This window comes from Alexandromys fortis, unplaced genomic scaffold, assembly GCF_014885135.2.
Source record: "Alexandromys fortis isolate MF-2015 unplaced genomic scaffold, M_Fortis_MF-2015_v1.1 scaffold_237, whole genome shotgun sequence".
In the NCBI taxonomy this organism is placed as follows: domain Eukaryota; kingdom Metazoa; phylum Chordata; class Mammalia; order Rodentia; family Cricetidae; genus Alexandromys; species Alexandromys fortis.
Window position 1 is genome coordinate 195,924 of NW_026068137.1, and position 22,037 is coordinate 217,960.

The 22,037-nt window shown below is 39.5% G+C and overlaps 1 protein-coding gene across 1 annotated transcript; it reads left to right on the forward strand.

Moving 5' to 3' along the window:
• The first annotated feature begins 381 nt into the window (after positions 1-381).
• On the forward strand, positions 382-21,656 carry LOC126491126 (zinc finger protein 709-like). The gene is made up of 4 exons (XM_050126554.1): positions 382-515; positions 15,642-15,768; positions 15,979-16,036; positions 17,316-21,656. Exons 1-4 carry the CDS (start codon positions 513-515, stop codon positions 18,724-18,726), a joined length of 1,599 nt encoding a protein of 532 aa, XP_049982511.1. The 5' UTR covers positions 382-512; the 3' UTR covers positions 18,727-21,656.
• Positions 21,657-22,037: the final 381 nt, after the last annotated feature.

The following is a 22,037-nucleotide window of genomic DNA, read 5'->3' on the forward strand; positions in this document are numbered from 1 at the left end:
AAAGGTTGTGCAAGTGTGCCATTGAGCCCTGAATGTTCGGAACAAAGTAATGTGTGTGTGTGTGTGTGTGTGTGTGTGTGTGTGTGTGTGTGTGTGTGTGTGTAAAAGGCAAAAGGAATTCTCTGAGTACACGAGCAAGCAAGTGCATGTGCAAAAATTCTCGGAACACAGTCTCTTTAAATAGAATGTATACTCCGGGTTTACTCCAGGGGAAAGAAATCAGAGTTAGGTTGGTTGGTCAGTTGAGCTCCTTTTGAACAGGAATAAAACCCGATGTGCGGTCCGATTTAAGGAGGCGGGTCGCTATCATTCACGAATCACAGACGCTGTTACTCTCTTGCACGATCTGTCCAATGAAGAGCACGGACAGTCAGAGGGTGTCGCCATTGCCGCCCTGTTTGAGTCCTGTGTAGCTGCAGGGAGGCCAGTGGTGGATTGTCTTGGGCGGTGGCGCCTTCTGCTACCCTGCAGGCCCTTTAGAAAGGACACCTGCTCACGCCCCAAAGCAGGAAATGGTGAGTTTACCCTGGACTCCTGGAGTCGAGCGTGGTGGTTTTATGACACTGCAGAGGCTTTGTCACAATGTAGCGCCGCCGCCCTGACGTTCCCCTGGCGCTGTGCTGCAGAGTCCGAGGTGGGAGTCTGTCACCACTGCCCTCAAACCCATGTGCATTTTAATGAGTACGCAGCGGGCAGCGGGGAGCCTGGGATGAGGTCCCTCGGTCGGCCCTCCCCTGTCCTGCCTGCCCTGCTGAAGCTGCGTCTTCCAGTCCCCAGTGCTCCCTGGTGAGACCGCGCCTCTCCAAACACTGCATCACTGGCGAGTTGGTGCTGATGCTCTCTGGAATTCAGACTGCTGGGAAGGGACTTGAGTGACAGCGCTGTTACCCTTTTAAAAGTATTGGGCGTTGAACCTCAGACCTTGCTCATTCTAGGCAAACCATTTACCTCCCGCATCCTGGCTTTTGCTTTAGTTTATTTGTTAATGCAGAAGGATTTGTTTGCTCTCTCTGTCTGAGAGTGGGAGAAAATGCCCAGGCTTTCCAGGAAGAAGAAACTTTCAGTTTGTTTCACAATTGTTTGTTTTCACCCGTCAATCTGGCGAAATTGTTAATTGTCTAAGCAAAAGTTAAATTTTTGGAAAATGTTTCCAGCATTACTGACTGTGGAGGAAAAAAAGGCATGAAATGGAGGGAAATAACTTAAATGTACAAGAAAAAAATGTCGTTTGTTTTCTCTAGTTTTGAATACGCAGAAGGAATTGTGAGTTGGGAGTTTTTGCTATGTATTTTCCAGCCTCATTGTTCATTATTAATATGCGTAAGTTGTTTATATCCTCTTGATTTAATTTTAGCATGTTGTATGTGACTCAGAGTTTAACCACTTAGTTTCACACATAATGCCTTTTCTTTCCTTTCTCTGTTTTAGTTGTGTTCAGATATTATCAGTTGGTCCTCTGCACTCCACTGGACTGTCTTGTAACCTTCTCTAATATATGACTTGTTTTAGTAGCTTGCCTGTCTTACTTTTTTTTTTTTTTCTTACAAGAGCCGCCCCTGATGTAGCGGTTGACTGTATTGTACTTTCAGTTTCTCTTTCATTAATTTCTCACCGTCTCGTTTCCATGTCTTGCTGTCTTTGCTTTTGGATCTGACTTGTTGTTCTTTTCCCAAGACCTTGTATTTGCATCATTAAGTTGAATTCTTTATTTCACATGTCTCTGGGTTCTCAGTGTGTCTCCCTGGAAGCTGAGATTACTTCTTTTCGACTCTTTGATCTCTTTAATTTAAAAAAATAAAATAAAGATGGACTTAGAATGAAACCGGAGGGCAATTTAATAGAGTTTGAGGTGGAAAAGAAAACCCAACAGGTCAGGCAAGCTTTAAATATTGGCATGAGGCAGTGCGGTTCAGGACACTGTGAAACATTTGCAGAATGACGGCCTCTCCCTAATGTGTATACCAGGTGCTTTCCTCGTGTGTGCTCAGTTCCTTAGTGAAAGTCCCAGTAACAAAGGGCTTCTGAACGTCCTTTGCAGACTGACTCTTCCATATAATAATCTTCACACAGCTTTTTTCAGCCCCTATTTTGCACATAAACATTTGTAGCTAAACATACCTTTTGCTACTTCTTTTTCCCCACTTGCATTAAAAATAGGTCTCCCCCAGGCACAATATATTCTGATTATGGTTTCTCCTCCCTCTACCCTCTTCCAGATCCTTCCCCCTCTCCCTTCCATCCGCATCTACTCCCTTTTTGTCTCTCATTAGAAAACAAACAGGTGTCTAAGGGATAACAACCAAATAAGATGAAACAAAAATTAATGCATCCTAATTGGACAAAACAAACAGAAGAAAAATAGTCCAAGAGAAAGTGCAAGAATCATAGTCCCACTTATTCACACACTCAGGAGAAGGATTTTAAGAAAAAAAACTGGGTGGTTTTGCTGCACGCCTTTAATCCCAATACTCAGGAGGCAGAGGTGGATGGATTTCTGTGTGTTTGAGACCAGAGTGGTCTACAGAGCTAGTTCTGAGACAACTAAGGCAACCAAATAAACCCTATATCGCGGCGGGGGGAACTAAACTGAAGCCATAATATATGCACAGATGACCTAGTGCAGACCCGTTCAGGCCCTGTACCTGCTGCTTCAGTCTCTGAGTTCATATGAGCTTTCCTCGGGTTGATTTTAGAGTCTCTTATTTCCTTGGGATTCTCTATTCCCACTGGGTTCTATACTCTTTCTGCCTCCTCTTCAAAGGAGTTCTCTCAGTTCTGGGGGAGGGATTTTATGCAAACATTCCATTTAGGGCTGAGTGTTCCAAGGTCGCATTCTCTTGAGTAATAGTGGCTGTGGGTCTATTTGTTCCCACGTGCTGCAGGAGGAAACTATTCCAGTGATGGCTAAGCAAGGCACTGATCAGATCTCTCTCTCTAGGTCTGGGGTAACTCACTCAGAATAGTTTTGGTTTTTCTAGTTCCATCCATTTGCCTGTGAATTTCATTGTTTCTTTTTTTTTTTCTTAACCATTGAATAATACTCCATTTTGTCAAAGTACCACAATTCATTTGATCCATTCTTTTGTTGATGGATGTTAAAGTTGTGTAGAATTTCTGACTGTTATGAATGGAACAGCAATAAACATGGTTGAGCAAGTGTCCTTTGTACTTGTGTACAGCATCCATTGAGTATATGCCCAAAAGAGGAACTGCCACACTGTTCCCACAGTGACTGTACAAGTTTGCCCTCCCACCAGCAATGGGTGAGTGTTCCCTTTACTCCACATCTTCTCCAACGTGAGCTGTCACTTCTATTGATTTTAGTCGTTTTGAGAAGTGTAAGATAGGATATCAAATTAGTTTTGATTTACAGTTAATCAATGGCTATAGATGGTGAACATTTCTTTAAATGTTTCTCCGCTTTTTGGGTTTTCTCTGTTTTGACCTGTACCCAGTTTTTAGTTGGGTTGTTTTCTTGATATCTAGTTTTTTGAGTACTTTATGAATTTTGGATGTTAGTTCCCTATCAGATGTGGAGTTGGTAAAAATCTTTTCTGATATCCAAAGATAAAGATTTGTCGGAATGATGGTATTAAAAGCTTCTTGGTTTCATGAAATTCCATATATTAATTGTGCCTGTGCTAATGGTGTCTGTTCAGAAAGTTTTTTTTCCTATGTCAATGAGTTCATAGTTATTTCTCACTTTTTCTTCTATCAGGTTCAGTGTATCTGATTTTTTAAAAAGATTTATTTATTATATATACAACATCCCTTCTATGTATGCGTACATGCCAGAAGAGGGCACCAGACCTCATTATAGATAGCTGTGAGCCACCATGTGGTTGCTGGAAATTGAACTCAGGATCTCTGGAAGAGCAGTCAGTGCTCTTAACCTCTGAGCCATCTCTCCAGCCCCCAGTGTATCTGATTTTAAGTTAAGATCTTTGATCCATTGGGAAATGAATCTGCGGTGTGATAACTAATAGTATATTTGGATTTTTCTATGTGTAGCTTTCCATCTTGATCAGCATTATTTGTTGAAGATGCTATCTTTTTTTCTAATGTGTATTTCTGGATTATTTATAAAATAAAACAAACAAACCAAAAAGCCCAAATAAACAAACAAACAAACAAAAAAGCCCCAAACATGTCCATTAGTGTGGGTTTATGATGGGACCATCAATGCAATTTTATTGACCAGCAAGTCTGTCGTATTATCTTGTTGTTTTTATGACTATAGCTTTGTAGTATAACTTGAAATTGGGAGTAATGATACCTCCTGCAGTTCTTTTATTGTTCAGGATTATTTTAGCTACCCTGAGATTTTGTGTGTGTGTGTGTTTCCATATGAAGTTGAGAATTGTCCTTTGAAGCTCTATAAATAGTTGTGTTGAACTTGTGATGGGGATTCCATTGAATCTGTAGATTTCTTTTGGTATGATGATCATCTTGAATTCTACTGATCCATGAGCATGGGAGACCATTCCAATGTCTAATATCTTCTTCAATTACAGTTTTTATCCTATAAGTCGTTCACATATTTGGTTAGAGTTACCCGGAGATACTTTATATTATTTGAGGCTTTTATGAGGGTGTTGTTTCCTTGATTTCTTTCTTAGTCAATTTTTCATTTGTATATAGGAGGGCTACTTATTTTTGTGAGTTGATTTTGTATCCAACTATTTTACTGAAAGTGTTTATCAGCTGTAGGAGTTCCCTTGTGGAACTTTTAGAGTTACTTATATATACTAACATACTATCTGCAAATAGATACTTGGATTTCTTCCTCTCCTATGTGTATCCCCTTGGACGCCTGTAGTTATCTTATTGCTCTAGCTGAGCTTTCAAGTACTATATTGAATAGGTCAGGAGATAGTGGACAACTTTATCTTGTTTCTGATTTTACTGAACCTTTGAGTTCCACACCATTTAAGTTGAGGTTGGCCTTGGGCTTGCTGTAAACTACCTTTATCATTATTTTTTCTTTCTTTTACATGACAGCTCCACTTCCCCATCCACTCCTCTGAAAGGGTAAGTCCTCCCATGTGGAATCAGCAAAGTCTGTCACATTAAGTTGAGGCAGGACCAAGCCCCTCCTCCCTGCATCAAGGTTATGCAAGACATCCCACCATAGGGTATGGGTCCCCCAAAGCCAGCTCATACACCAGGATAGATCCTGATCCCATTGCCAGGGGTGCCTCAAATGGACCAAGCTACACAACCATCGCCTGCATGGAGAGGGCTTAGTTAGGACCCATACAGTCCAGACATTGTGTATTTCCACAAACTTGATCCCATTGTCTCTGTAGATTGCCACATCGCAGTCTTGACCCTCCTTGCTCATATATTCCCTCCCTCTCTTCGAAGGGACTCTTGGAGCTCGGTCCAGTGCTTGGTTGTGGATCTCTGCATCTGCTTCCATCAGATAGTGGATGAAGGTTCTATGATGACAGTTATGGTAGTTACCAATCTGATTACAGGGGAAGGCCAGTTCAGGCACCCTCTCTCCACTATTGCTAGGAGTCTTAGCTGGGGTTGACCTTATGGATTCCTGGGAATTTGCCTAGCAACAGTTTCTTCCTAACCCAAGAATAGCTCCCTTTATCAATATATCTCTTTCATTGTTCTTCCACTCCATCTCTTCCCCAACTTGACCATCCCTAATCTCCTTCCCTCTAATGTCACCCACCAAACCCCTAGTTTTCCCAGGAGATCTCATCTATTTCCCTTTCCCAGAGTGATTCATGTGTCCCTCTTTAGGGTCCTTGTTACCTAGCTTCTCTGGAGCTGTAGATTGTAGTTTGGTTATCTTTTGATTTACATCTAATATCCATTTATGAGTGTTTGTCTTTCTGAGTTTGGGTTATCTCACTCAGGATGATCCATTTGCCTGCAAGTTTAATGATGGCATTATATTTTTTTTTTTACAGCTAAGTAATATTCCATTGTGTAAATGTTCCACATTTTCCTTACCAATTCTTCAGTTATGAGGGGCATCTAGGTTGTGTCCAGGTTCTATTTATGAGTAATGCTACGACTATAGCTGGGCAAGTGTCCTTGTAGTATGATTGAGCATCCTTTGGGTACATGCACAAGAGTGGGTATCACTGGGTCTTGGGGTAGATTGATTCCCAATTTTCTAAGAAACTGCCACACTGATTTCCAAAGTGACTGTATAAGTTCCCTGAACTCCACATCCTCTTTAGCATGAGCTTTTATTAGTGTTTTTGATCTTAGCCATTATGACAGGTGTATGATGGTATCTCAGAGACATTTTGATTTCCTTTTCCCTGATGATTAAGAATGTTGAAGAGTTCCTTAAATGTCTATTGGCCAATTGGGATTCTTCTGCTGAGAATTCTCTGTTTAGATCTGTATACAATTTTTTAATTAGATTATTTGATATTTTGATGTCTTTTTTTTTGGTTCTTTATATGTTTTAGAGATCAGCCTTCTGTCAGATGCGGGGTTGGTGAAGATCTTTTCCCATTCTGTAGGCTGTTGTTTTATCTTATTTACCATGTACTTTGCCTTACAGAAGCTTTCCAGTTTCAGGAAGTCCCATTTATTTATTGTTGCTCTCAGTGTCTGTGCTGCTGGTGTTATATTTAGGAAGTGGTCTCCTGTGCCAATAAGTTCAAGGCTACTTCCCACTGGACAGAGTGAGGCTTGTAGATTACAGGGTCAAATTGGGAGTGGGTGGAGTGGCCTTCTTATGGGAGCCTTGCCTGCTGCTTGGGAGAGGGGCACGAGTTGTGGTGCCCTTGGGCTTAGGGCCTAAAGGCTGGGCTCTCCAGCTGGGAGACCAGTCACTTACCTCTTAGTCCAATCTATACAAGTGTGTCTATGTCTCAGGGAGCTGCTGAGGTCACAGAAGATGGGTAGGTTTGGGGGGTCAGAGAATGACTTGTAGATTATAGGGTCTGATGGGGGGTGATGGTGGGATGGTCTGCCTGCAGGAACCTTGCCTGCTGGCTGGCTAATGTGGCCGCAGTGGTGGAGGGCGGGGTCACCTTTATTATTTTAAAGGATTTTTCTTTAATCCCTAATCTCTAGTAATTTCATCATGAAGGGGTATTGGATTTTGTCAGAGTCCATTTCTGCATCTAATGAGATGATCATGGGGTTTTTGTCTTTCAGTTTGTTTATATGGTGGGTTGCATTTATTGATTTATGTATGTTGAACCATCCCTGCATCTCTGGGATGAAGACCACATGATCATGGTAGATGATTTTTTAAATGTGTTCTTGGATTTGGTTTGCAAGTACTTTATTGAAAATTTTTGCACCTATTTTCATAAGGGAAATTGGTCTGTAATTCTCTTTCTTTATTGGGACTTTAAAGGGACAGTAAAAGTAATGTAAAGACTACAGTCTCTCTCTCTCTCTCTCTCTCTCTCTCTCTCTCTCTCTCTCTCTCTTTCTCTCTCTCTTTCTGTCCTCCGCTGCTCCTTTTTTTCAGACACAGGCCTCTTCTCCTCTCCCCTCTTTCCCTTTCCCTTCCCCCAATTAAAAAAACTCTCCACATGAATCCTGTTGTATGATGGTTTCATCCCCCCACCCATTTTTAAAGTTATAACAGACTGTTCTCCAACTTGCTTTTCATTGCCCACAAGTGATACTGCCTACCATGGATTGGGCCCTCTGATATCAAACATGAATCGAGAAAATGTCTCATATATTTGCCTACAGACCAGTATTATGAAGACACTTTTCAGTTGTGATTTCTTATTCTCAGATGACTCTAGCTTGTTTCACGTTTACAAAACCAAAACAAAAAATCCGCAAACTAACCAGTGTAGTGGGTGTGTGTGTGGGATACCTGCAGAGGCCAGAAGAGTGGGTCAGATCCCTTGGAGCTGAAATTACAGGTGACTTTGAGCTGCCTTTTGTGAGTGCCGGGGACTCCTTTGCAAGAGCAACAAGCACTCCTACCCACTGAGCTGACTCTCCATCCCTTCTGTTCTTTTTTTTTTTTTAAATCAAAATCATTTTATTATTATTATTGGTCTCTTATGATCTTGCTATATCAAATTAGGTAAAGGGTACCACAGCTAATGGCATGCATACATGATCTGACTCAGTTTTATTTACACATTTTGGGGGTCTTGTGGTTTTTTTTTTTTTTTTTTTTTGCTACCAATCTCCAGTTTTTTTGATCTATTTATTTATTTATTAATTAAAGATTTCTGTCTCTTCCCCACCGCCGCCTCCCCTTTCCCTCCCCCTCCCCCAATCAAGTCCCCCTCCCTCGTCAGCCCAAAAAGCAATCAGGGTTCTCTGCCCTGTGGGAAGTCCAAGGACCACCCACCTCCATCCAGGTCTAGTAAGGTGAGCATCCACGAAACTGCCTAGGCTCCCACGAAACCAATAGGTCCAGTAGAATCAAAAACCCGTTGCCATTGTTCTTGAGGTCTCAGTAGTCCTCCTTGTCCGCTATGTTCAGCGAGACCAGTTTTGACCCAGGCTTTTTCAGACCCAGGCCAGCTGGCCTTGGTGAGTTCCTGATAGAACATCCCCATTGTCTCAGTGTATGGGTGCACCCCTCGCGGTCCTGAGTTCCTTGCTTGTGCTCTCTCTCCTTCTGCTCCTGATTTGGACCTTGAGATTTCAGTCCGGTGCTCCAATGTGGGTCTCTGTCTCTGTCTCCTTTCATCGCCTGATGAAGTTTAATATTCAGGAGGATGCCTATATGATTTTCTTTGGGTTCTCCTTCTTATTTAGCTTCTCTAAGAACCCGAATTATAGGTTCAATGTCCTTTATTTATGGCTAGAAACCAAATATGAGTGAGAACATCCCATGTTCCTCTTTTTGGGTCTGGCTTACCTCACTCAGGATGGTGTTTTCTATTTCCATCCATTTGCCTGCAAACTTCAAGAAGTCCTTGTTTTTTACTGCTGAGTAGTACTCTAATATGTATATATTCCATACTTTCTTCATCCATTCTTCAATTGAAGGGCATCTAGGTTGTTTCCAGGTTCTGGCTATTACAAACAATGCTGCTATAAACATAGTAGAGCATATACTTTTGTTGTGTGATAAGGCCTCTCTTGGGTATATTCCCAAGAGTGGTATTGCTGGGTCCATGGGTAGGTTGATCCCAAATTTCCTGAGAAACCTCCACACTGCTTTCCAGAGTGGTTGCACAAGTTTGCATTCCCACCAGCAATGGATGAGTGTACCCCTTTCTCCACAACCTCTCCAGCAAAGGCTATCATTGGTGTTTTTGATTTTCGCCATTCTGACAGGTGTAAGATGGTATCTTAAAGTTGTCTTGATTTGCATTTCCCTGATCGCTAAGGAAGTTGAGCATGACCTTAGGTGTCTTTTGGCCATTTGAACTTCTTCTGTTGAGAGATCTCTGTTCAACTCAGTGCCCCATTTTATAATTGGGTTGATTAGCCTTTTACGGTCTAGTTTCTTGAGTTCTTTATATATTTTGGAGATCAGACCTTTGTCAGTTGTGGGGTTGGTGAAGATCTTCTCCCAGTCAGTGGGTTGCCTTTCTGTCTTAGCAACAGTGTCCTTTGCTTTACAGAAGCTTCTCAGTCTCAGGAGGTCCCATTTATTCAATGAGGCCCTTACTGTCTGTGCTGCTGGGGTTATACGTAGGAAGTGGTCTCCTGTGCCCACGTGTTGTAGAGTACTTCCCACTTTCTCTTCAATCAGGTTCAGTGTGTTTGGACTGATATTGAGGTCTTTCACCCACTTGGACTTGAGTTTTGTGCATGGTGATAGATATGGGTCTATTTTCATTCTTCTACAGATTGACATCCAGTTTTGCCAGCACAATTTGTTGAAGATGCTCTCTTTTTTCCATTGTATACTTTTAGCTCCTTTATCGAAAATCAGGTGTTCATATGTTTGTGGGTTAAAGTCAGGGTCTTCTATTCGATTCCATTGGTCGACTTCTCTGTTTTTATGCCAATACCAAGCTGTTTTCAATACTGTAGCTCTGTAATAGAGTTTGAAGTCAGGGATGGTAATGCCTCCAGACGTTCCTTTATTGTATAAGATTGTTTTGGCTATCCTGGGTTTTTTGTTTTTCCATATAAAGTTGATTATTGTCTTCTCCAGATCTGTGAAGAATTTTGATGGGATTTTGATGGGGATTGCATTGAATCTATAGATTGCTTTTGGTAGAATTGCCATTTTTACTATGTTGATCCTCCCAATCCAAGAGCAAGGGAGGTCCTTCCATTTTCTGGTGTCCTCCTCTATTTCTTTCTTCAAAGACTTGAAGTTCTTGTCAAATAGATCTTTCACTTCCTTGGTCAGGGTTACCCCAAGATATTTTATGCTCTTTGTGGCTATCGTGAAAGGTGATGCTTCTGTGATTTCCCTCTCTGTTTCCTTATCCTTAGTGTATAGGAAGGCAACTGATTTTTTGGAGTTGATCTTGTATCCAGCCACGCTACTAAAGGTGTTTATCAGCTGTAGGAGTTCTTTGGTAGAATTTTTGGGGTCGCTTATGTATACTATCATGTCATCTGCAAATAACGAAAGCTTAACTTCTTCCTTTCCAATACGAATCCCCTTGATCCCCTTATGTTGTCTTATTGCTATTGCTAGAACTTCAAGCACTATATTGAAGAGGTATGGAGAGAGTGGACATCCTTGTCTTGTTCCTGATTTTAGTGGGATGGCTTTGAGTTTTTCTCCATTTAATTTAATGTTAGCTGTCGGTTTGCTGTAGATAGCTTTTATTATATTTAGGTATGACCCTTGTATCCCTATTCTCTCCAAGACCTTTATCATAAAGGGGTGTTGAATTTTGTCGAATGCTTTTTCCGCATCTAATGAAATGATCATATGGTTTTTTTCTTTCAGTCTATTTATATGGTGGATTACATTGATAGATTTGCGTATGTTGAACCAGCCCTGCATCTCTGGGATGAAGCCTACTTGATCATAATGGATAATTTTTCTGATGTGTTCTTGAATTCGGTTTGCCAGTATTTTATTGAGAATTTTTGCGTCGATATTCATGAGTGAGATAGGCCTGTAATTCTCTTTCTTGGTTGGGTCTTTGTGTGGTTTTGGTATCAGGGTAACTGTAGCTTCATAAAAGGAATTTGGCAATGACTTTTCTGTTTCTATATTGTGAAATACGTTAAGGAGTATAGGTATTAGCTCTTCTTGGAAGTTCTGGTAGAATTCTGCGTTGAACCCATCTGGTCCTGGGCTTTTTTTGGAAGGGAGATTTTTGATAACAGTTTCTAGTTCTTCGCGACTAACAGGTCTATTTAGATCATTCACCTGGTCTTGGTTTAGCTTTGGTATATGGTACTTATCTAAAAAAATGTCCATTTCTTTTGCATTTTCCAGTTTTGTGGCATACAGGCTTTTATAGTAAGATCTAATGATTCTCTGGATTTCCTCTGTGTCTGTGGTTATGTCCCCCCTTTCATTTCTGATTTTATTTATTTGCGTGTTCTCTCTCTGTTGTTTAGTTAGTTTGGATAGGGGTTTGTCGATCTTGTTGATTTTCTCCAAGAACCAACTTTTTGTTTCATTGATTCTTTGGACTGTTTTCTGTGTTTCTATTTTGTTGATTTCTGCCCTCAGTTTGATTATTTCCAGTCTTCTACTCCTTCTGGGCACCTCTGCTTCTTTTTTTTCTAAAGCTTTCAGGTGTGCCATTAAGTCCCCAATGTATGCTTTCTCTGTTTTCTTTAAGTGGGCACTTAGTGCTATGAACTTTCCTCTTAGCACTGCTTTCATCGTGTCCCATAGGTTTGAGTATGTTGTCTCTTTATTTTCATTAAATTCAAGGAAGACTTTAATTTCTTTCTTAATTTCTTCCTTGACCCAGGTGTGGTTCAGTAGTTGACTGTTCAGTTTCCATGAGTTTGTCGGCTTTCTGGGGGTAGCATAGTTGTTGCCATCTAACTTTAATCCGTGGTGATCTGATAAGACACAGGTGGACACTGATATTCTTTTGTATCTGTGGAGGTTTCCTTTGTTTCCGAGTATATGGTCAATTTTTGAGAAGGTTCCATGAGCTGCAGAGAAGAAGGTATATTCTTTCCTATTTGGGTGGAGTGTTCTGTAGATGTCTGTTAAGTCCATTTGCTTCATTACCTCCAATAATTCTCTTAATTCTCTATTAGGTTTCTGTCTGATTGACCTGTCCATTGGAGAGAGAGGTGTGTTGAAGTCTCCTACTATTAGTGTGTGTGGTTTTATGTCTGCCTTGAGTTTTAGAAATATTTCTTTTACATAAGTGGGTGCTTTTATATTAGGGGCATAGATATTCAGGATTGAGATGTCATCCTGATGAATTGTTCCTGTTATGAGTATAAAGTGTCCATCTCGATCTCTTCTGATTGATTTTAGTTTGAAGTCAGTTTTGTTGGAAATTAGTATGGCCACACCTGCTTTTTTGTTAGGACCATTTGCTTGAAAGACCTTTTCCCAACCTTTTACTCTGAGTAGATGCCTGTCTTTGTGGTTGAGATGTGTTTCTTGCAAACAGCAGAATGTTGGATCCTGTTTTCGTATCCAATCCCTTAGCCTGTGCCTTTTTATAGGTGAATTGAGACCATTAATATTAAGTGATATTAGTGACCAGTGGTTGTTTACTCCGGTTATTCTTACTGTTTTCGGTAGTAGAGTTTGTGTGTGTCCCTTCTTTGAGTTGTACTGGTGAAGGTTCGCTAGATTCCTGAGTTATTGTAGTCAGTGTTGGCAATGTTGGATTCCTTGGGTTGCGATTTTCCTTCTATTACTTTCTGTAGCGCTGGATTTGTGGCTACGTATTGTTTAAATTTGTTCTTATCCTGGAATGTCTTGTTTTCTCCATTGATAGTGAATACTAGCTTGGCTGGGTATAGAAGTTTGGGTTTGCATCCATGGTCTCTTAGTTTTTGAAGAACCTCTATCCAGGACCTTCTGGCTTTCATGGTTTCCATAGAGAAGTCAGGTGTAAGTCTGATCGGTTTACCTTTATAAGTTACTTGGCCTTTTTCCTTTGCAGCTCTTAATATTCTTTCTTTAACCTGTATATTTTGTGTTTTGATTATTATATGGCGAGGGGATGCTTTTCTTTGATCCAGTCTGTTTGGTGTTCTGTATGCTTCTTGGATATTCAAAGGAATATCTTTCTTTATGTTGGGAAAGTTTTCTTCCATAATTTTGTTAAATATATTTTCTGGGCCTTTGAGCTGTAATTCTTCCCCTTCTTCTATTCCTATTATTCTCAGGTTTGGTCTTTTTATTGTGTCCCATATTTCCTGAATGTTTTGTGATGAGAATTTGTTGGCTTTGCTGTTTTCTTTGATCAGTGCGTTTATTTTCTCTATGGTGTCTTCAGAATCTGAGATTCTTTCTTCTATTTCTTGTATTCTATTGATTATGCTTGTTTCTGTAGGCTCTGCTCGTTGACCTAGATTTTCCGTATCCAGCTGGTCCCCCGTTTGTGCTTTCTTCCTTGCTTCCATTTCAGTTTTCAATTCTTGAACTGTTTCCATTACCTCATGTACGTATTTACATGGGTCTCATGGGTCTCCTGGGTCTCATGTACGTATTTACTCAATTCTTCAAACTTTTTGTTATACTTCTCATCCATTTCTATAAAGGTGTTTTTTACATATTGTTTAAGGGACTCTATTGCTTTCATAAAGTCGATTTTTTCCACTTCTTCAGTGTTAGAGTGGTCAAGACTTTCTGTTGTAAGATCATTGGGTTCTGGTGCTTTCATGTTGTTTTTCAGATTATTGGGTGAATTTTTGCCTTGGCGCCTGCCCATCTCCTCCTATTGATGCTCTCTAATTGGTCTTTTAAAACCAGATCAGGTTTCCCTGCTGCCCAGAGGCTCCTCTTGCAAAATGCCCTCGTTCTGTTTCCTGGCTCCTGCCAGGGGCCAAGACCCCTTTCACCCCTCAGACGGGTCTTCAGGAAAAGAACCAGGTTCCCTGTTTGCCAGGGACCTCGCCAACCAAAGGCCTACCTCTTTGATTTAATTGTCCTGGGGCGATCTGCTCTCAGTGTTGCGCTGGTCCCTGCTGCCTGCGTTGCCTGCCACTGTGTCAGTACCTGCCGGTCCAGCCCGCGCCAGCTGCCTCCCTTCTGTTCTTATCTTCTGGGAGAGATTGCCATTGTTGTCACATATTTCACTCAATGTCCCAGAAAACACATCAGAAAGAGCCTGAGCTTGTTATTTCTCTTTCATAAAGTTATGCCTTGCTTTGATTTGTTTTCATTGTATTTATTCGTAGGGCTGGCTGTGATGTGCTTGGACCGCAACAGAGAGTGGGGGTCAGGGACAGCTTTCAGAAGTTGGTTCTCTTTTTTTATCATATAGGCCAGGGATGCAACCCATGCTACCAAGTTCGGCAGCAATCTTCCTTATCTGGCCTTGGTGTAACACATTTTGACAGAAGATCTTTCATGTTATTTATCAGACCAATGATGAGATTTTTTTTTACATTTTTATTCTATGAGAATTTTGTATGTGTGCATAATAAAATATGATTATATCTACTTCCACCTGAAACTTTCTGTATATCCTCCCTAATATGACTATTGCCCAACTTCATGTCTTTTTTTCCTTGTAAACCATTAAGTTTAATCAGTACTGCCAATATGTGCATGGTATCGTACCATTCACTGGAGCATAGGAAACTCCCAGTGGCTACACAGTAAAAGAAGAGCGCTTCTCCCTCCCCAGCAGCTACCATCTGCCACTAGCTCCTTAGTAAGGATTGAGGATTGGAGAGTATCTCTCTGTTTATGCCAGGATTTTGTCTGACTTGATCTCGTGTAGGCTAACATAGATACCATGACTTCACAGGCACAGTAGTCACGTGATACCCAGAAGTCAGCATTTTGTAGCACCCCTTTCCTCTTCTGGCTCTTAAATTCTTTCTACCTCTTCTATGATGTTCCCTTAGCCTTGGGCTAAGGGGGGAACTGATTAAAATGTTCTGTGTAGGGCTGACATCCACAGTCTTTTTCTTTGTTTGAGTCAGGGTCTCACTATATGTGTAGCTCTGTCTGTCCTTGAATTTGCCACATAGGCGACACTGGCCTTGAATTCACAGAGATCCATCTGCCCCCTGCTCCTCTGTGTTGGAATTAATATGTGCACCACCATACCTGGGCACATTCGTCATCTTGATAAGAGAGAATTCATCCAAGTTTCATTGGGGTTTCAGATTCTTAGTATGTCAGAAATAGGTAGAAAGTTGGAAAGATACTAAGAGTATATAGAATACTATAAAGCATTGCATGGCGGTGATTCCCCCTTTACCATTAAGCTAATTGTTTCTGTTCCAGTGGGTGTCCTCAGGCTTCATAATTAGCTTCTATTGACAAGTAGACATTTCTAAATCTGGTGGGTTCCAAATTACTAAAGATGCACTGTCCAAAGAGTATCAAGGCAAACATCATAAGAGGTGCTGGTGTTGTGTTGCTCATTTGTCATGCAGTTCCTTACTGGACTGAGGATTTGCGACAGTGCACAAGTTAGAATGAATACTAAGTGTGTATTCACTATTTGTAACTAGTGAAAAGTAGTGCTAATCATGATATAGAAGAAACAGATGAAGAACAGGCATGAAGTGAAGGGATTAAGGCACTCTGGATCTCCCGTGTTTTCTCACCATTAGTCTTATTAAGTGTCTGTGGATTCTTTCAGGAGCCAGTGACCTTTGAGGACGTGGCTGTGAACTTCACTCTAGGAGAGTGGGCTTTGTTGGATTCTTATCAAAAGGAGCTCTACAGAGATGTGATGAAGGAAACCTTTAGCAACCTGATCTCCATAGGTAAAAAAATACAGCATAATTATTTTTCTTATTCATTCACAAAAGTAACTGTTTCTTGCTCTTCTGTGTAGTTGCCTAATTTGAAATATTAAAAGGCTAAAAAATAAAATATTTGTATGCTTTTTTGCATTTTACCACGGGGCGGAAGATAAGAATGTAATGATTTTTAATGTAATATGTAACCAAACTTTCCTTGGGTTTGCCTTTCAGGGAAAACAGAGGAAGAAAATATTGGAGAGGACTACCAAAGTATTAGGAGAAATCTGAGGTAATTTACACTCAACAACAACAACAACAAAAGAATTTACAGTAAAAATTTGAAAGTAGTAGAAAATCTGATACCCAAGTAAATAATCCAAATACAGCTAAATGTAAATTGATTTAATCTGAAACTTCATTGAACTTGAGCATTCAGAATTGAAGGATCCCAACTTTGTGATGTAATATTGCATAATACCACGCAACCTAAGCTATATGAGACTTTTCCCCAATTCTTTCATTATACGAAAACTTTACTGTGTGCACAAAATTATTTAATATAGTTTTTCGAGTTACCTTTAGACTTTGAATGTAAAACATACGTGAATAAAAGTGTGTTTGGGATAAATTGTAATGTAGCTTCAATAACTATGTTAAAAAGACTCAGCTATTGGTCTGGAGAGAAGGCTTAGTGGTTAAGAGCATTGCCTGCTCTTCTAAAGGTCCTGAGTTCTATTCCAAGCAACCACATGGTGGCTCACAACCATCTGCAATGAGATCTGGTGCCCTCTTCTGGCCTGCAGACATGCATGCAGGCAGTATACTGTATACACAATAAATAAATAAATCTTTAAAACAAAATACTCAGCTATCCCAATTCCATAAAGCCTGACCCACACCATTTTGCATCAAGACTATTCAACGTTGGTAACTTTGGCAAAGACCATGTTTGTCACATATGAGCCAACCATGAAATAGGAATAGTTAAAGAATAAAATGTAACATGGGCTGAACAAATTACTGTGTATCTGCAGTGTTTTTACACCATTCTTTTTGTAATCATGTGGATTGTTTTAGGAGACAAAATGTTATTAGAGAAACTAAGAAAATTGTGTTTTTCCCAGGGCCTGTGGCTCACTGTTCAATTTTTCTTTCTTTTTTTTAAAGATTTATTTATTTATTATGTATACAACATTCCTTCCATGTGCACCTGCATACCAGAAGGGGGCACCAGATCTCATTACAGATGGCAGTGAGCCACCATGTGGTTGCGGGGAATTGAACTCAGGACCTCTGGAAGAGCGGTCAGTGCTCTTAACTGCTGAGCCATCTCGCCAGCCCCTGTTCAATTTTTTTTTAGGCATAAATTCTTGTGGCAATAGTCACAACTCTTTTTCCCCTAGGGTGAGCTCTTTCTATGTGGTTTATGTTAGCTTCGAACTTGTAGTCCCTTTGCCCTTGCCTTCTAAATACTGCAGTAGCAAGTGTGCACCTCAATACCCAACCTCCAGTATCTCTCTTGGCTAGCCATAAAACTATAGTAATATTCTTTTCATTTTTTTTTTCAGCACTCATGTGGTTAAAGGATTATATGAATCTGAATGTGGTATTCAGTATGGAGAAACCCACCGGCAGATTCAAGAGCCTGTTGGTAATGAGGACATGCCTCCTGGAATAGCAGTCTGTGACAACAGTGTGTGTGCAAATGATGCCATTGGTCTTTCACAATCAGATGCGCATCGCAGTGATCCAACTGTAGAGAAGCCATATGAGTATCAGGAAGATATGGACAAGTCTTTTAAACATAAGAAATATTGGAAAGATTTTACGTATTCCGAGTCCTCTCTTACCCTTGAGAATCTTTCCAGAGAGAAACCCTGTGAAAATAAACTCTTTAATGAGCACTGGAGGAGTCTTGCTTCTGCTCAGGATTCTCAAGCAACGCGCAGTGGAGATAACGTCCTTGAATATAAGCAGTTTGAAGCCGCTCTCATGGCGTGTAGTTATGTTCAGTCTTATGAAAAACTCCAAACTGGAGAAAAGACATTTGTGTGTAAGCAGTGTGGCGAAGCCTTCATTAATTCTAGTCACCTTATCAAACATCATAAAACTCATACTAGAGAGAAGACTTTTGCATGTAAGTACTGTAGAAAAGCTTTCATCCATCCCAGGGCCTGTTACAATCATGAACGAACTCACACTGGAGACAGACCTTATGTGTGTAAACAATGTGGGAAAGCATGTATTCATTCTTACCACCTTCTCCAACATGAAAGGAGTCACACCCGGGAAAAACTTTATGCATGTAAGCAGTGTGGGAAAGTGTTTGGACGTTCTTCATACCTTCGTAAACATGAGAGAATTCACACTGGAGAGAAGCCGTATTTATGTAAGCATTGTGGAAAAGCATTCAGTGATCCCACAACCCGTAACAATCATGAAAGAACTCACACTGGAGAGAAACACTACGTTTGCAAGCAGTGTGGGAAAGCCTTCATTCGTTCTTCTCAGCTTCTGATCCATGAAAGAATTCACACTGGAGAGAAGCCTTACTCATGTAAACATTGTGGGAAAGCTTTCACCTATTCCAGTGCCTGTTACATCCATGAAAGAATTCACACTGGAGAGAAGCCCTATGTTTGTAAGCAGTGTGGGAAAGCATTTACGTGTTCCACATACCTTCACAAACATGAAAGAATTCACACTGGAGAGAAACCTTATTCATGTAAACAGTGTGGGAAAGCCTTCATCCAGCATAGAGCTTGTTACAATCACGAAAGGATTCACACCGGAGAGAAACCATATGTATGTGTGCAGTGTGGGCATGCATTCACTTTTTCAAAATCCCTTCAAATCCATGAAAGAAACCACACTGGAGAGAAGCCATATGTGTGTGAACAATGCGGGAAAGCCTTCACATGTTCGACATACCTTCACCAACATGAAAGAATTCACAATGAGAAGAAATCCAGTGGATAGAATTTATACCAATGTAAATCATGTGAGCGTTTTCATAGCCAGCTTGCAAGGAATAAAGGAAGTATGGAGAGAAAGTGAGAGGATATGAGATCAGTAGCTGTATAATTTTTTCTTACATAGCAAGCGTACATAGGATACAATCTGTTGTTGTACCAGGCATGTTGATACATGCCTTTTATTCCAACAGTAGGGCAGTGGAGGTTTAGAGGATGGCAACATTGAGTAAAGTTTGTTTCAGATAAGAGTCATTAAATTTTCTCCTGTAGATGATCATTGTATAAGCAAGAAACGTGAAGGGCTGGAAGCAATATTTGGTAGAATATTACTGAAATACACTAAAAAATTAAATATTGTAATTTTTGTTCCTTTCTTATGTACATACAAGACTGCTTGACTTAATTAAAAAAAACTTTTAAAGTATGGTTTGGCAAGTATAATAACTTTGGCATGATTCTACCTGCCTGTTTTCCTCATGGTTGCAAAGCTGGGGCACAACAGGAACTTTAACCCACAGTGGAAAGCCACCGGGACGCTGCAAGGAATAACAATAACCTCTATGAAGGAATAACACTAACACCTGAATAAAGAAACTATTTGAGTTTTGGTGATAAAATCTGTTTGGTAAATCAATTGAATTTCAATTTAATAGCAGTTTTTAAATCAAGTAATAATACAGTTTCCTTTGGTAGAAAGCTGTATTGGGTTTGTCAAATTCAGATGGCATTTGTAACCATCCGAGTATGCTTAATTTTTAGGTATATTTTGAGTTGTCGTGTTTCATGTGAAGTTGAAAAATATATTTGTCCATTGTTAGTATTTTCTGGCTGTCATTTTCTGGCATGTACTTTTTTAAGCTATTATTGTTTGCCAGTTTCCTAAATTTAGGTGCATACTTAGATTTTTTCTGAGAGTAACGTTTTTACATAGATTTTATATTTTGTAATTTTAGTGTATATTTTCTTTTAAAGTTTTTGATGTTTGATTATTTATTTATGTGTGTGTGTGTTTGTGTGTGTGCCGTAGTAGAGATGTGGAGCTCAGTGGACGAAATTCAAGATTTTATTCCCTGCCAGGCTTGCTCAGCAAGCAGTTTTACTCATTGGGTCTCATCACCAGCCCCAATTGCCATTTTTGAACTGTTCTTTCTTTTATTTATTGAGACATTATCTCTCTACCTAGGTCTGTCTCTCTAGGAACTCACTATGGAGACCAGGCTGACCTCAAACTCAGACAGATGTGCCACACCGTGCTTGAAACTGTGTATCTTTAAAAAGTTAAAACCTATTGCCATGTTCATCAGTTTGAAACTGGTTTTTAAGATGTAAAATTTCTTTTGTGTTTATATTGTTCAACTTTTATTATAAGTGTTTCTTTGCTCATCGAAACATAAAATATATTAGGCTGATGTGTTTCTCTGGACAAAAAATGAACACGACCATACCGTGTATCTCAATAAAATGTAATGAATTTTAGTGAATCTTTTCAATTGTGATTAATGATAGTGTTAGTCCCCACTAGGTGCAATTTCTAACCTGCTTAATAATTGTTTTAAATGACTTGAATACACTTTAATGTAGTTTGCGGTTCCTATTTATTAAAAGTACTTTGTGGTTGAATATAGTTCTGTCTTTTGTGTTGTAATAATGGTCTCTCCTGGAAGGTTGCGATATAGTGAGAGGAAGTAGTGATTTATGAGTACGAGTTAATCTCACTTTTAAAGGGTGGCAATTTTGTTCATTTTCGTGATTCAGATTATTTTTGAATGTTCAGGTAGATATCCAGGATGTTACTGTTTTTCCTTGTTTCTGTTTCATCCTAGTTACTGAGGAGAATTTCCTACTTTACTAGTATTACTTTTTAAGGCCTTGCTTTTTCCTGTTTTACTTGTTATCTACTAAATATTTCATTAAAATATATTGAACTCTATTTTCCACTAATACCAGTGCTTCTTAGATTTCATAAATTGCATCCTTTTAAAGGTGATTTATGTTAAATACATCCAAACTGAGGAACATTAACCCTAGCCTACAATGTTACTTTGCCATAGTTACTTAGTGTAAAGTTTGTTAAAGTCATCAAACCATGTGTATTTCTTTTGGGTGTAATGGGCTGTGGCGTGCTTGCTAGTTTTATATATTTGTATACATGATCATCACAGTGCATCACTACTGCTGCCCCTAGTTATGATTCCAGAAAATATCATTCAACAAACTGCTACCAGTGTGAGGTTAGGTTTTAAGAGCATATGCCATTTATCTTTGCTCGTTTGCTTTCCCCTTGTCATGTTATTTAAAATATAAAAGCTCATGCCAGTTATCTTTCTTATGTCAATGGAAATACTTAAGTCCATTCCGTCAGATGTCTTAAAAATCTCCCAATTTCCTTGCTCACTGTAAGCCAGGAGCATGGATGTATGAGTTTTCCCAATAGATGCCTAGTAATGGACAGAGAAAGCACCATCGTTTCAAACGAGTTTGTGGTTCTCAGAAAATATGTATTAGGCTGTACTTTTCAAATATATCTCGCATGTCAGCATGATTGATTAGGAACTTTAAGAATTAAGAATGCAATATGGAGATACCCTTTGTTCTCTATACTGTTGTTATGGAAACACTGTTGCAATGCCTGGTGTTGATAATTTAAAAAGAGTTAAGGGGTATGCAGATATTAAATACTTATGAGGTGGAAAGAAAGCTAGGGTTAGAATCCAGTTTTGGACACTTATGCAACTTTTTTACCTTATTTTTGATCTCCACCACTGCCAAACAAGAAGAGAAAATAAAGGTTGTTAATGAAATTAATCTTTGTAAATATGATTTACTCAGAGCACACTTACTTCATTTCATCATGTAACTTTTTCATTTACAACAACACAAGGTAATTTACAAGGTAATTGGGTACATTGTCTCATTTCATTTCTGTTCTTTAAATTTTCTAGGCTTTTCGAAACCTCTTTATGTGTAATAAACTAGGTGAAAGAATTACAGAAAACTGTGTCTATAAATGTTGAACTTCACATTCAAAAGTAACTTTAGTTTTTGAGAGTTGGAATGAGGAAGCAACTTTCATACATTACTGATTAGTTGGAGCTCTTTGCTTAGAATTCTATTCATTTTATCAGAACCTCTTTTGTTTTAGGGGTTCCTTGAAATCTTTACCCACTGTCCATGTAAAGAAGCAGAAAAAATTCTTACAATTTTTTTAAAAAGTATTTACTAACCTTCTTACAGTTTCTTCAGTGTGATATTTTTATTTATGTATTTTATGTATACATGGGTACCATTTGCATATACATCTGCATGCCAAAAGAA

Bases quoted from the DNA above. Each gene is read 5' to 3' on its own strand.
- LOC126491126 (XM_050126554.1), top strand. The intron at 15,769-15,978 runs GTAAAAAAATAC...TTTGCCTTTCAG, and splicing joins TAGCAACCTGATCTCCATAG to GGAAAACAGAGGAAGAAAAT. The intron at 16,037-17,315 runs GTAATTTACACT...TTTTTTTTTCAG, and splicing joins AGTATTAGGAGAAATCTGAG to CACTCATGTGGTTAAAGGAT.